Genomic DNA, 16,080 nt, shown 5'->3' with positions numbered 1-16,080 from the left:
TAATGTGGCAAAATTGATTGTAGTAGTTACTTAAGTAATACCTCACCATATACGAAATGAGGAAAGAAATGTATCTTAAGAAATTGTTATTACAACGTCAACTTCAGACCAAACGTAGCAATGGATCTTGGTGATAGCACTTTCCTAGAAGAGATCTGTCACAAAACGCACTGTTCCCGCATATAACGCATGTTAGGTCTCATGTACCTGCTTTTAGTGTAAATTACGTTCGTCACAATCTGTTTTTCAAAATCATACTTCAGTGATAGTTAATTTCAACTTTACAAACGTTCCTATCCACCGGCTCCCTTGCTATGTGATAGATAATAATTTATAATAATACTATAAAAGCGTCTGAAATCGCACATTATTTTTATCTATTCATACATCAGAGCAACCGTGCAATATGTTTTTTCTTTACACGCCGGCAGTGTTTGTGATATTCGGGTGTTTAGTGTATTATCATTTCACAAGAACTTTTAAATATTGGCAATCGAAAAATGTGTCCGGCCCACAACCATTGCCATTCTTTGGTAATATAAAAAACTACGTTCTTAGAAAATCGCTTACTGCAGAAATACTTAAAGAAATATATGATGAATATCCAAATGAAAAAGTTGTTGGTATTTATAGAATGACCACGCCCAGTTTGTTAATAAGAGACCTGGATTTGGTGAAGACGATTTGTGTTAAAGATTTTGATAATTTTGAAGATCGCGGCATGGAATTGAGTAAAAAAGGCTTAGGTGCTAATCTTTTTCACGCTGAATCAGACATCTGGCGGCCCCTTAGAAGTTTATTTTCACCTTTATTTACAACAGGTAAATTGAAAAGTATGGTCCATTTAGTCAGTGAAAGAGGTGACATATTTGTTAAGCACATCAAACAAATTACGGAAGTAAAAAAAGATCACGAGGTATACTCACTCGCGCAAAAATTTACAATGACATCTATTTTTGCATGTATTTTTGGACTTAACATTAGCTCTGATAGTGACTTGCTCGTAGAGAAAATGACTAGAATTAATGAATTATCAATAACAAGGACTTTTGCCCAAGATTTAGATTTATTATATCCTGGTATACTAAAGAGATTTAACTTTTCTTTTTACATTGAAGAACTTGGTAACTTTTTTGTTAATCTAGTAAGGGACAGCATGCAAGCAAAAAATGGTGTACCTTCTAACAGAAAAGACTTCATAGATTTAATTTTGGAAATAAAAAATCAGGGCGATATTTTGGAAACAACTAAAACGGAAGAAACCGTAAAATTAATTGATTCTGTAAAATTGACTGATGAAGTGATAGCTGCTCAAGCGTTTATATTTTATGCAGCTGGGTACGAAACCAGTGCGACTACTGTGGCATTTATGTTGTACGAACTAGCAATGAATCCAGGAATACAGGATAAGCTAATTTCCGAGCTTGATGAAGTACTCGACCGACACGATGGAAACATAACGTATGAAATTATTAATGAATTGACTTATATGGAAAAAGTTTTTAACGAGACTCTTCGAAAATACCCAGTAACAGATATACAACGACGGGCCAAAGCAAACTATAATATACCAGGGACGAGCGTCACTATTGAGAAAGGGACAATCGTGTTAATACCAACATTGGCTATAAGTCACGATGAGAAGTATTTTCCAGATCCAAGCAAATTTGATCCAGAGAGATTTTCTCCAGAAAATGAGAGTAAAAGACATCCTTGTGCTTTTATACCTTTTGGTACAGGCCCTCGATTCTGCATTGGTAAGTAATCTGATTTATTAACCTCTAACGAACTTCTTACTAATATTAAAGTCAAACTACGAGTACGTTAGGTACGAAATATGTAAATAACGAAACTTGCATTTTCTAAATACTTCCTCTTAACTTAGCTGCGTTTTTCTCATGAGGACTCATTAACGATTTGTAGTTAGAACGTTAAACTTAGCATATTTCCTTCTATATTATAATTATGACACGCAGCACCCGACCTAAACCGCATCAACTCGTACGGTTAGTTTTCCTTGTATGGAATTTTACAATCACATCTCCACTACATTAACTCCGTAGTTCCATCGGATTGCCTCGCTCGCTCGTTGTCTATACGAGAACGGCATGTCTACGTGTATGCTTGTCTTGCTCTTGTGAGTTCTCAAAGTATGAGTCCGATGCCCTCAAGTGTTTCACGTCAGGATATTGCGATTTATATTACGGATGGGTGGTGTGTTTGGGTGTATGTGTATTACGAGAGGAGGTCCACTCATACCTACATCCTGCGACGTTCAGTCATTAACCACTACGTCTATTTGGTCATCACGCAAGGTTCATTGGATATGACCGAAAATCAATCAAAATCGAGTGGTGGTGGAAGTGGAAAGTCTGGCTTCTGAATTTTCTGACTTTCTCGTCTGCACTTCGTTCTGATAACCGTTATCTTTACATTACATAATGTGAAAAAGAAAATACTCTTTAAATACCTGAATTACTTTACTTATTTGATAAGAATGACGATATAAAAAAAAACGGAAAAGTGCGAGTTGGACTCGCACACGAAGGGTTCAGTATACCATTAGGTATCTATGAAAACGGCAAAAAAATCACGTTTGTTGTATGCCCCCTTGAATATTTGTCGTATTCTGTTTTTATAGCACTTGTCAATACAACAGCAACAGAACTAGGTAATCTTTGAAAAATTCAACTGTTTAACTATCACGGCTCAACAAGAGACACAGCCTGATGACAGACGGACGGACGGACGGGCGAACGGACAACGAATCAAGCGAAGTTTTAGTAGTAGGTTCCTTTTGTTTATGCATCTCACTTCTGTTTATGCATATCACTTCTGTTTATGCATCTCACTTCTGTTTATGCATATCACTTCTGTTTATGCATCTCACTTCTGTTTATGCATATTACTTCTGTTTATGCATATCACTTATGTTTATACATTTCACTTCTTTTTAAATTATTACGTACGTTTCTCACTTCGTCACGTCACGTCACTCTGAAACCGGAGCTTCCTCAGGAGATGTTGACTCTAGAGTCCCAGTAGGACCAAGTACCCAGTCGGACCTGGGTGTCGTTGTTGCATGGGTTCGTCGGCTTTTCGTGGAGGATAGCAAAATAAATAAATCAATAAATAATCATGATGAACTTCCGCAAAGTAACGCCTGCTTCTATCCAATACTTCTGTTTATACATATCACTTCTGTTTTTGCATATCACTTCTGTTTATACATAGCTCGCTGAGAAGCAGAATTTTTAAGCTTGCATAATATGTTTTATTTTGCAGATTTTACACAATATCTTTTAAATTGTAGCGCTATTAAGGTATTTGATAAAACTTGTTATCAGTAATAACTTGGATAATTTGTTGCAGGTATGCTTTTTGCAAAAATCCAGAGTCGCGTGTGTGTGATGAAGCTGTTGTACCATTTCCGCGTGGAGGTTTGCAAGAACACGCCGAAAACCCTCTCATTTGATCCACAGCATGTGGTGCCTGCTCCAAAGGGAGGGATTTATTTAAATATTATTCCAAGAAAATGAAAAATCATTATGTAATCCGTTCAAGTTATACGCAAGCAGATTTTGTACAATTATTTTACCACCCATTCTCCTTGTATGCGGAGCTCTTATCTCCCCTGCCAAACTTACGTAATCATTGTTGATGCTTTTTTCTCTATATCTCTATATACTGCTGACGTTATCACCATCTATACTACCCTACGCCCCATGTCATAAAGCTGAATAGTTTGTTGTTTGTTCGTTTGTTTGGTTGCACGCGCTAATCTCAGGAACTACTGGTCCGATTTGAAAAATTCTTTCAGTGTTATATAGCCCAATTATGGAGGAAGGCTGTAGGCTATATATTATCACCATGTTTCTACGGGAACGGGAACCACGCGGGTGAAACCACGCGGCATCATTTAGTCACAAATAATCAAAGCAAAGACACTCAACCTACAGTGCTTACGTATTACTTGAAAGGCCCCTAAACGTAGGCGTCCACTGATCCGCATCGTACGTATTCGACTCATCGTATCAAACGGATTTTAGTATTCTTTGTATAAAAAATCATACAAGTTCGTCCACTGATCCGCATCGCACGGATCGCATCAAACGGATTTTATATACGTACGTAAATTAAAAATACGTTTGATGCGATGAGTCCGATACGTACGATGCAAATCTGTGGACGCCTGCCATTAGTCGCATCATACGTATTGGATCAGTGGACACACTTGTATGACTTTAAATACAAAAATGTAGCGACGAGTCCGATGCGTACCGTAAGCAATATATTTAAATAATATTATCATTAATGTAAATTTTCATAATAAATTATCATAGTAACTTATTTTTTATTATAATTAGGAATACTATTATTTCATACATTATCTGAACGTCTTAGACATATTGCCTAGGTATTCTATGCAAATTGCCGGTAATACGGATTTATCTGCCATCTAATTTACCATTAAGTTTGTGGTAAATTGATATGTGGGAATATTATAAAAAACATACATAAACACGCGCCAAATTATTGTTAAGTCTATCTCGTTATTGTACGACTACATCCTACAAATATTATAAACGCGAAAGTTTGTATGTTTGTTACTCTATAACTACTACTTCTATTTGGTTGTAATTTAAATCGTAGATTTATTATAGCCTAAATTAACACATAGGCTACTTTTATCCTATGAAAGTAGCCTATAAGTTAATTTAGGAAAATCCATGGTATTTGCGGGATTTGCCGTAAAACTGATGGTTAAATAAGTGTGAATGTTTGTTACTCTTTCACATCGTGACAACTGAACCGAATTACCTGAAATTTGGAAATAAGGTATGGTATGGATAGCGTGATTCACAAAACGTTACAAAAAGTGTACACGAGCTAATTATTGTTACGTTACGTAAGTTTACATAATAATTAATTATTATACTCGTTATCGTACACGCTCGAACTTTGCAAACAAAGATTTAAATGAAGGTCACGGCACGTGTCTGTAGATCCAAATAAAAAAACGGCCAAGTTCACCTCGAGCCACGCGCAGTGTAGGGTACCGTAGGTTAAATTACTTGGATTTCAGCACACACGTAAATAATTAAGATAATTCAGATATGCAGGTGATATCTTTCGTTCGAGACACGTGATATATAATTTCTTCGAATGCATGTAACCGAAAAGTAGGATGTGTATGCCCCAGACTGAAGTCTACGCCCTCCAAATCGAAGGCAGAAGTTATATTCAAATTTAACTTCGTGATTTTGCAGAAAATCGGTATGCATTACATTTAGCGGATTAAAAACTTGTTCTATATTTTAATTTTCCAAAAGAAGTAAATATTTTAATTTTTATCACCTGCGCACTTAGTGATTTATATGAAAATTAAATAAACTTAATGTATTAAGGTTTTTAACCGTATTCATAATATAGTATTTTCTACTATTCTTTTGTGCTACTTCAGAGTGACAGTGTAAAATGTTTTTTCTCAACGTTTCAATAGTATTTGTGATATTAGTGTACTATTATTTCACAAGAACTTTTAAATACTGGCATTCGAGAAATGTTCCAGGCCCCCGACCATTGCCATTTTTTGGCAATATAATAAAATACGTTTTTAGAAAATTGAATGGAGCCGTAGTATTTAAACAAATTTACGATGAATATCCAAACGAAAAATTTGTTGGCATTTATAGAATGACAACACCTAATTTGTTAATTAGGGATTTGGATTTGGCAAAAACAATTTTGATAAAGGATTTTGATAATTTCGACGATCGTGGCATGGAAATAAGCAAAAATGGTTTAGGTGCTAATCTTTTTCACGCTGAAGCAGATATCTGGAGGCCCCTAAGAAGTTTATTTTCACCTCTGTTTACAACAAGTAAACTTAAAAATATGGCACATTTGATTAATAAAAGATGTGACATTTTTCTTGACCAAATTAAAAAAATCACAAAAGTCAAATCAGAGCAAGAAGTGTACTCACTCGTTCAAAAATTTACAATGTCATCTATTTTTGCTTGTATTTTTGGACTTGATATCAATCCAGATAATGACTTACTTTTAAAAAAGATGATGAAAATTGATAACATTTCCTTTTCAAGAAATATCTTTCAAGAGTTAGATTTATTATATCACGGTGTTTTGAAAAAATTTAATACGACATTCTTTTCTGGAGAGCTTTCCAATTTTTTCTTTGGTTTAGTAAGGGATATTATGCAAGAAAGGAATGGTAAGCCTTCTAACAGAAAGGATTTCATAGATTTGATTTTGGAACTGAATAATCAAGGCAATATAATAGAGACAGCAAAAAGAGCAGATGAAAGTGGAATTGATTGTGTTCAATTGAATAACGACGTGATAGCTGCGCAAGCGTTTATTTTCTATATAGCTGGGTATGAAACCAGTGCTGCTACTGTGGCGTTTATGTTGTATGAACTAGCCATAAATCCTCTTATTCAGGAAAAATTAATTGCCGAAATCGATGATGCCTTACACCAATGCAATGGAAATATAACTTACGAGATAGTTAATGAATTGTCTTACGTGGATAAAGTTTTTAATGAAACTCTCCGAAAATACCCTGTAATAGATATACAGCGACGTGCAAAATCAAATTATAATATACCTGGGACCGATATAACTATTGAGAAGGGGACAATTATATTGTTACCCACATTAGCTATAAGTCACGATGAGAAGTATTACCCAAATCCTGATAAATTTGATCCAGAAAGATTTTCACCTGAAAATGAGAGTAAAAGACATCCTTGTGCCTTTATTCCCTTTGGAACTGGCCCTAGGACCTGCATTGGTGAGTACGACAATGCACCTTTATCTACATGATTTGTGAGTCACAAATAAATATCATGCTGGTCTTGGCATGATGCCATTTTATATTTTATAAAACTTGAAAATCTTGAAATTAACCGAAATTAAAATTAGACCGAAAGTTTGTCAAATATACCATAAAAAATCATTTGTATCCATTTTTCTAAAATGACAAGGGTTTCAACCCAACAAACTTGAGTTAACTTTACATTTACGAGTATATACATTATATACAATATCCCATGATGTCTTGAAAATAAATCAATCTGTAACTTTGCAATGATAGAATATGGTACAATTTGTTGCAGGTATGTCTTTTGCTCGATACCAGAGTCGTCTATGTGTGATAAAGCTGCTGTACAATTTCCGTGTCGAAGTTTCCAAGAACACGCCAAAAACTGTCTCATTTGATCCAGAGCGAGTTGTTATTGCTCCAAAAGGAGGAATGCATTTAAATCTCATTCCAAGAAAGAAGTGAAAGAAATGAAAGTAGAAGAGTTGAATTATACAATAATGATGATCAAAAAGCCTCATGAAACAACTTGACTTGACGTCAGAAATCCACAGTAAACTTTAATCATTTCTAATAAGCAGGTGTTTTAGGATATAAAAATTTTAAAGAGATATATCATAATATCAGCCTATGGTTCTCCACTGCTGGTCATAAGCTTTTTTTAGTCTTATGTCCAGCAATAGAGAAGCATTCAAAAGGTGCAACCTATATTTTATACTTTAGAGATTGTGTATAGGGACATTACAATCTAGTTCATCATTCCCTATTTTACCACAGAGCAACGAGACGCCATGACAAATAGCATCCTTTTGTGGTCGAGGTCCAGTCAACGTTTTGCATCAACGATTTTAATAAGAATTGCTAAGATGTGAAATGCTCTTCCGGCGTCTGTGTTTCCTGACACGTACAACTTGATCACCTTCAAGGCAAGAGTGAATAGGCATCTTCTAGGCACTTTATCTTGGACCTCATTATTGCTTTCTATTTTGATTGCAGTCAAGCGTAAGCAAAAGAATATGAAAAAAATGAATGAAATGATAGCGTGTATTCACGTACAACACACGACCGTGTCTACAACAAAGCTGCACATTTTTTTTTTAAAGTTATTTTTCTTGAAAATGAAAATTTCTGGTGATGATATGGTACTTGTCGTAGGAGATTAAAAACTTTAAGTGAGCGCCATATTTGCGCATACAAAAGAGAAAAATTTTAGTAATATTTTGTTTTAGCTTAGTTTATTTCATTACTTTTTGTTAGTTAAGTTAAGGGGCGTTTATTTATAATGGTGTCACGGTTGGCAAATCATTTAGTATAATATTATATTCAAAAGAATATAATATGCAGCAGCATACTCGTATAAATTTATCGAAGCCGGCAGAGTGTTCGTAGTATTCCAAATTTAGATTCGTTCCGTACAAAGACATTAAATTGTACCTAGTAGGTACAACATAATGGCGTTGGTTACATCACGTATTTTTTTTTATTTATTCAGAAAAAATCAACTGCTAATACAATAAGTCGATGCTTATATTTATGTACATTATTAGATTAAGTGAAGCTACTAAGGGATTTTTACAACGTTCACAATTGTTAAACCGACTTCAATAAAAGGAGGAGGTTCTCAATTCGAGTCCATGTTTTTTTTGTATGTATGTTTTCTAATTACTCGAAGACTTCTGGGCCGATTTGTATAATTATTTTTAGTTAGAAAAACATAAAACGTAGCGAATAAACCTAAAAGGGAAAAATAACCTCATAGTATGCGCTAACTTCTTAGTTAAGTTTGAAGGCGGTGTTAAACCGATTCGTGTTAATTTAAGCCGTATCTGAAAGAACACTGTCTGAGAAATCTAATCTTTATGATATTCTTACATGGCTCGACCTAATAAATCATCGAGTTAGCACCGCCTTCAAAATGATCAATAGTTAGAACATAATATTATGTTATTTTTTGCTTTTTAGTTTAGTCGGTACGGTCAGTTCTGTGTAAGTTTTACTTCAGTGTATGGAATAGGAAAAAAACAATGTGTCAAGAAAAATCCCCTGATTATTATTAAAAAGTTTGAGCTTGGGTATGACCGCAAAAAATGCTGTTTTATTATCCATCACCATCATTATCAGGCCATTTTAACGACCAGGGCCAGGCCTTAATTTGTACCTCATACAAGTAAGCCTGCTTTCATCGAAGACTGCATCGTCACTTAACATCAGTTAAGATCACAGTTTAGATAAAAAAGTCAATAGGTCCAAAGGCAAAAAAAAACAGCGGAAATTCAAAATTTATTATTTTACATGTAAAGAAACTCCTTCTTTTTGTATATCTGTTATTAAATTCACTATAACTCAGGTAAGGTAAGGACAATGCAATAAATTACTCTTTATCTTTAGTTGATTATGTTGTTTGTTTAATATGAATATTATGTAAGCCTATAAAAGAGCAAAACTCAATTTGTACAATACATTATTAATGTCTTGCAGTATATCAAGTCAACTGTGTAAAATGTTTTTTCTTTTCGTGTTTGTGATTATATGTTGTTTAGTGTATTATTATTTTACAAGAACTTTTAAATACTGGCAATCGAGAAATGTTCCCGGTCCGAAACCTCTGCCTTTTTTTGGCAATTTCAAGGATTTTGTTTTGAGAAAATCAACTACTGCCGTAGAACTTAAACGGATTTACGATGCCTTTCCGAACGAGAAATTTGTGGGATTTTATAGAATGACATCACCTAGTTTGTTAATAAGAGACTTAGATTTGGCTAAGACAATTTTGATTAAAGATTTTGACACTTTCGATGACCGCGGCACGGAATTGAGTAAAAAGGGCTTAGGAGCGAATATGTTTCATGCGGAATTTGATATATGGAGGCCACTAAGAACTTTATTTTCACCTCTATTTACAATTGGTAAATTAAAAAATATGGTCCATTTAATCAATGAAAGAGGTGACGTATTCGTGAACCAAATCAAGAAAATCACAGAAGTAGAAACAGAGCAAGAAGTATATACACTCGCTCAAAAGTTTACAATGTCATCTATTTTCGCTTGTATATTTGGACTAGATATTAGTTCAGATGACGACTTACTCATAGAAAAAATGATAAAAATTGACAAGATGTCTTTTTCGAGGAACATAGCACATGAGATTGACTTGCTATACCCTGGTGTGCTAAAAAAGTTTAATGCTTCGGTTTTCACAGAAGAACTCGCGAATTTTTTTATCGGTTTGGTTAGGGATAGTATAGAAGGTAGAAATGGTATGCCGTCTAATAGAAAAGATTTCATAGATTTAGTGTTGGAACTAAAAAATCAAGGAAATATTTTAGAGACCAACAAAACCAAAGATGAAAGTGCAGTTAACTGTATCCAATTGACTAACGAAGTGATAGCTGCTCAAGCGTTTATATTTTATGTAGCTGGTTACGAAACTAGCGCTGCTACTATGGCACTCATGTTATATGAACTAGCCATGAATCCTCCGATACAAGATAAGATAATTACTGAAATTGAGGAAGTATTAAACCGACATAATGGAAATATAACGTATGATACAATGAGTGAATTGTCGTACTTAGAAAAAGCTTTTAATGAAACTCTTCGAAAATATCCTGTTGTAGAGATACAGCGACGTGCAAAAGCAAATTATAACATACCTGGAACGGACATAACTATTGAGAAAGGGACGATTGTATTTGTGTCAACTTTAGGTATAAGTCACGACGAGAAGTATTACCCAAATCCTGATAAATTTGATCCAGAGAGATTTTCCCCCGAAAATGAAAGTAAAAGACATCCTTGTGCGTATATACCTTTTGGTACCGGTCCTCGATTCTGCATCGGTAAGTAATTTGATTTATAGATTGGAAACAAGTATAAAACATTTTCTTAAATAATATTAGCCATACCATTTTTTAAATATGACAAATAGCAGAAAGTACAATCATAATAGTACACGTATTCCCGATTTGGTCTCATTTTTCGGAATCACTGTGCTATTGAGGATCATGTGAAAATGACAACTACTCCGTTGATCTATGGATAACTTGGATAACTTGCTTGTGAGTTTGCATCCTGGCTCAGGCTAGAAAAATGTTGCTTTTTTTTTGTTTTGGAAATTTCTCAGTAGCAATTCAGTTTGAGAAGATATTAGTATCAGGACAGTATACGGTGTAATTATCGCAAAAACGGTGTTCTCATTTATTGTTACATTTAACACTGAACGTAACGGTGACAAACATTTGTCAGCCTTGGCCCTGTCTGCATTATTATCTAGCATTATCACTACGATTATGGTTATGATGTTTAAATTTAACTTGAACATTGTTTTATTTTGTAGGAAAGCTTATTGGAAAACTCCAGAGTCGCCTGTGTGTGGTAAAGCTATTGCACAATTACCGCGTCGAAGTGTCTAAGAAAACACCTAACACCATCTCGTTTGATCCAGAGCGCGTTGTTCTTGCACCAAAGGGAGGGATATACTTGAATCTTATCCCACGAAAGAAGTAAAAAGAAGTGACAATTTTATTCATTAGCGATTCAATATTTTTATGATATGAAGTGACGCAATATCAAAAAGATTTTTTGATTGTAAGGGTCAGTTCACAACGAGACCAGTTGTAGACCACCGATGGTTCCTTTTTTTTTATTCTTTACAAGTTAGCCCTTGACTACAATCTCACCTGATGATAAGTGATGATGCAATCTAAGATGGAAGCGGGCTAACTTGTTAGGAGGAGGATGAAAATCTACACCCCTTTCAGTTTTTACATGACATCGTACCGGAACGCTAAATCGCTTGGCAGTACGTCTTTATCGGTAGGGTGGTAACTAGCCACGGCCGAAGCCTCCCACCAGCCAAAATGAGATATACTTACTGCTGGAAATTTATAGCGATCCCGTTATGGGCTGATAGTAGGGATTAACAGCTAACAAATTATTTTGGTGTACATGAGCACAAATATAGATTTCAAAAAATCTCTTTTTTAATTCTTTTAAAAAGTTGATGGAATATTTTTTTCTATATACCTGAGGTCAGTGATACTTAAGCATCCCTATTAAAACCTTAAGACACTTAGATATAGAGACGTGATAGCCCCGTGACGCGTGCCTGAGGCTGAACAAGACGAGGTGATGCAGTGGTAAGATAAGCGTTGTACGTCAGTAAACTGGCCTGGGCTGGACATGGATTATTCTGCATGCACTGTGTAATATGAACTGCTTCATACAAAATGTATTTAACGTATCAAATCTGTGCCCTGGCCGGACGACGTACATGGCACGCCCCAGGCGCGACCCGGTCTAATATAAATCATCCCTTAAAAGGATCGCTAAACATTTCCAGTAACCATTTCCATTTCCTGCATATACTTTTGTTAATCACCTCTGTCCAAAAAAGTACGCACCGCGTCGCGTCTCAGTGTGAACTGACCCTAATTTTCGTAATATTAGCTGTAATTTAGTCTTAATTAAAATATGTACACGATTGTTATAATATTATAATGTTACATTTATAAGAACTAATATAATTATACAATGTAAAAAATAATAATTAAAAATAAATGGCTTTCAATATTTACCTATGCCTTTCAAGAATTGTTGATATACGCAGCCGCTCGTTGCAAATCTGGGTTATGACCCTAGTAATTAAAAATATGTAAACAAAAGATTATTTTGTTTTTCCAAAATCTCTTTCGTCAATACAGTCGTTATCTTAATTCTGAGCGATAAAAATGGAATTGTTTTCAAAATATCGATGATTTGATTCGTTACTAATTAAAATACTACTAGCTTTTAGCTTAACTACACCCCAATAAGTACTTTTTGGAAATAATATCCACCATTCGGATGTTTTCGACTTATAAATATTTTAACTACTTCGAAACATCTACATTTGCACCAAATTTTCTTTTATTTTTTGTTACGTAATTTGTGAAAAACCACATATTTTGACTGGCACGATATCAATAAACAGTCGGACAATATAATGAACAAAAAGTTTTTTATTTACATTTTAGTTATTCTGTTGAATGCTTTTTTGAATTAAACTGGACATTATATCGGTCCAGTAAAAGTTTGGAAATCAATGTACTAAATGTACATATAGGTATATCATACATATTTGTTATTTATAAAACTTGAAACAAAAACAAGAGGTGAATAATATAATTTATAAAGACGGCTAATCAAAATAAAACTGTATAACTGTCAGACAAAGGATTTTTTACTGCTATATAATGGATACGAATTAAGTATCAAGTATCAAGTCCTATAAAAGCACGACACCTGATTCGTGCAGTTATTATTTCCATGTTGTCATCATCAAGACAACATTGCAAAATGTTTTTTCTTTACGTGTTGGTTGTCCTTTTAACTGTCAGCATTTTAGTGTACTATTATTTTAAAAGAACTTTTAAGTACTGGCAGTCAAAAAATGTTTGCGGTCCGCGACCATCACTAATTTTTGGTAATATCAAAGATTTCGTTCTTAGAAAATCGACTGGTGCCGTTGTACATAAACAGATTTACGATAAATATCCGAATGAGAAAGTTGTCGGTTTTTATAGAATGACTAAACCTAGTTTGCTAATAAGGGACTTGGATTTAGCAAAGCAAATTCTGATAAAAGATTTTAATTGTTTCGACGATCGCGGTTTTGGAATGAGTGAAAAAGGTTTAGGAGCTAACCTTTTCCACGCGGAGTCAGAGATCTGGCGACCCTTGAGAAATTTGTTTTCTCCTTTATTTACAACGGGTAAATTGAAAAATATGGTCCATTTAATTAATGACAGAGGTGATATATTTGTAGACTATGTCAAAAAAATCACGAAAGTTGAAAAGGAACAAGAAATTTACGCACTGGTTCAAAAATTTACAATGTCAGCTATTTTCGCTTCCATTTTCGGTCTTGATATAGGCTCTGACAGCGATGTACTGCTAGAAAAAATGATTAAAATTGACAAAATGACGTTTTCAAGAAGTATTGCAAATGAGTTTGATTTATTATATCCCGGTGTGCTAAAAAAACTAAATACATCATTTTTTAGCGAAGAACTAACGCACTTTTTTATTGGATTAATAAAAGAAACAATTGAAGCTAGGAATGGTATGCCTTCCAACAGAAAGGACTTCATTGATTTAGTTTTGGAACTCATAAATCAAGGGAAAATGTTGAATATAACAAAAACAGAAGAAACAACAAATCCAACTGATTGTGTGTTGACTAATGAAGTAATAGCTGCTCAAGCGTTTATATTATATGTAGCTGGGTATGAAACCAGTGCGGCTACTGTGGCTTTTATGTTGTACGAACTAGCCATTAATCCTCTAATACAGGATAAAGTAATTTCTGAAATTGATCTAGTACTAGATCGACACAATGGAAACATAACGTATGAGATAATAAGTGAATTTACTTACATGGAAAAAGCTTTTAACGAAGCTCTCAGAAAATATCCTGTAATAGATTTACAACGTCGAGCAAACACAAATTATAATATACCAGGGATGAATATAACTATTGAGAAAGGGACTATTATATTTGTGCCAACATTAGCTATCAGTTACGATGAGAAATACTTCCCAGATCCCAACAAATTTGATCCAGAGAGGTTTTCGCCCGAGAATGAGAGTAAAAGACATCCTTGCGCTTTTATGCCTTTTGGTACTGGACCTCGATACTGCATCGGTAAGTTGAATTATTTAAAAACTTGCTTAAATTATAATAATTATATCTGCCCCTGTAGCCAAGCGGCACGAAGATTCTCTTTCTATGATCGCAAACGCTTCGAAAACTAGAAAAAATGTATGGGAATGACAGATGTTGATCACTTGACCTACCTGTATGTATGTATGTAATAAATGTCATTCCCATACATTTATGTAGTTTTAGAACTGTTTGCGATCGTAGAAAGAGAATCGAAACATGTAAAATATCCTATGTGGAACTTGATTATGAGGTTTGAGTACTTATTTATTTTAATTTGGTTTGAGTTTTCTTGATTTCAAGAATTTTTTAGTAAAAATTCTCAGTCCAGATTTGGAAACTTAGTGGAGTTATTCCCTGTGCCTCGGAGAATATTTCAAGTCGTCGGTACCGGTCATTTTATTTATTATATTCTCTACAAGTTAGCCCTTGACTACAATCTCACCTGATGGTAAGTGATATGCAATCTAAGATGTAAGCGGGCTAACTTAGGAAAATCCACACCCCTTTCGGTTTCTACACGTCATCATACCGGAACACTAAATCGCTTAGTGGTATGTAGGGTGTGTACCGGTAGGGTGATAACTCCCAACAACCAAACCTGGACCAAATCAAATCTTAATCGGCCTAGCCGGGGATCGAAACCAGGACCTTCGTTTTATAAATCCACTGCGCACACCACTGCGCCACGGAGGCTGTCAAAACGTTTAGCTGAGGTGAATTTATTGAACAAAATCTGATTGTTGCAGGTATGCTTATTGCAAGATTCCAGAGTCGCCTGTGCGTGATAAAGCTGTTGCGCAATTTTCGTGTCGAAGTATCCAAGAACACGCCAAAGACTATCTCATTTGATCCAGAGCGCGTTGTTACTGCACCAAAAGGAGGGATACATTTAAATCTTATTCCAAGAAAGAAGTGAAAGAGACATTTATATTCACAATTACTCCAATATGTTTATGTTAAAGATTGTCTATGTACTCTCGTATTCTGTGGAAAAAAAGTAGTGTTATCGGTTTGCCTCTTGCTCGCAATAGGGATGATGACAGTTTTTTTAAATTGTATAGAAATTAAGAGTATGCTAATAGTAAAGCAATTTGCTAATAGTAAAAGTAACAGGATATCTGCGATCATTACTTTCGGAGCTACAGGGATTTAAAGAGTCAGATTTGCGGCGCTGCCGCGGATCCCTGAAAACGCTCCATACAAAATGGCACGAACTAGTGACGTCGTTGGCTCGCTGATCGTTAGATTTGTATGGGCGTTCAAACAAAATCACTAATATCTTTGTTATTTGTGCGTTTATGTTTATAGTTCATTTATTGAAAATTGTCACATTTAATGTAAGGAAGCTAAAACTGTATGAATTTTTATCTAATTACGATAAAAAAAAATTTATAGATTTTGAAATTTTATAATCTTATTTATTTTGCAAATATCCAAACATTCTTTGTTTATTTTGTATAAAATAGTTAACATTGACCTTATTTACCCGAATGTCTCATAAAAATCAATTTATTTAAACTTAGTCATC

The 16,080-nt window shown here is 34.5% G+C and overlaps 3 protein-coding genes across 3 annotated transcripts; all 3 read left to right on the top strand.

Annotated features, from left to right (window-relative positions):
- Positions 1-406: 406 nt before the first annotated feature.
- On the top strand, positions 407-4,214 carry LOC112043446 (cytochrome P450 6B1-like). The gene is made up of 2 exons (XM_024078852.2): positions 407-1,757; positions 3,373-4,214. The coding sequence occupies exons 1-2, from the start codon at positions 407-409 to the stop codon at positions 3,537-3,539; spliced, it is 1,518 nt and encodes a 505-aa protein (XP_023934620.2). The 3' UTR covers positions 3,540-4,214.
- A 3,110-nt stretch (positions 4,215-7,324) lies between these two features.
- On the top strand, positions 7,325-12,351 carry LOC112043505 (cytochrome P450 6B1). The gene is made up of 2 exons (XM_024078970.2): positions 7,325-10,686; positions 11,184-12,351. Exons 1-2 carry the CDS (start codon positions 9,315-9,317, stop codon positions 11,351-11,353), a joined length of 1,542 nt encoding a protein of 513 aa, XP_023934738.2. The 5' UTR covers positions 7,325-9,314; the 3' UTR covers positions 11,354-12,351.
- A 1,999-nt stretch (positions 12,352-14,350) lies between these two features.
- Positions 14,351-15,468, top strand: LOC112043456 (cytochrome P450 6B4). The gene is made up of 2 exons (XM_024078863.2): positions 14,351-14,531; positions 15,299-15,468. The coding sequence occupies exons 1-2, from the start codon at positions 14,351-14,353 to the stop codon at positions 15,466-15,468; spliced, it is 351 nt and encodes a 116-aa protein (XP_023934631.2).
- Positions 15,469-16,080: the final 612 nt, after the last annotated feature.

This window comes from Bicyclus anynana, chromosome 12, assembly GCF_947172395.1.
Source record: "Bicyclus anynana chromosome 12, ilBicAnyn1.1, whole genome shotgun sequence".
NCBI classification, from domain to species: domain Eukaryota; kingdom Metazoa; phylum Arthropoda; class Insecta; order Lepidoptera; family Nymphalidae; genus Bicyclus; species Bicyclus anynana.
This window is presented reverse-complemented; position numbering and strand designations above follow the sequence as displayed.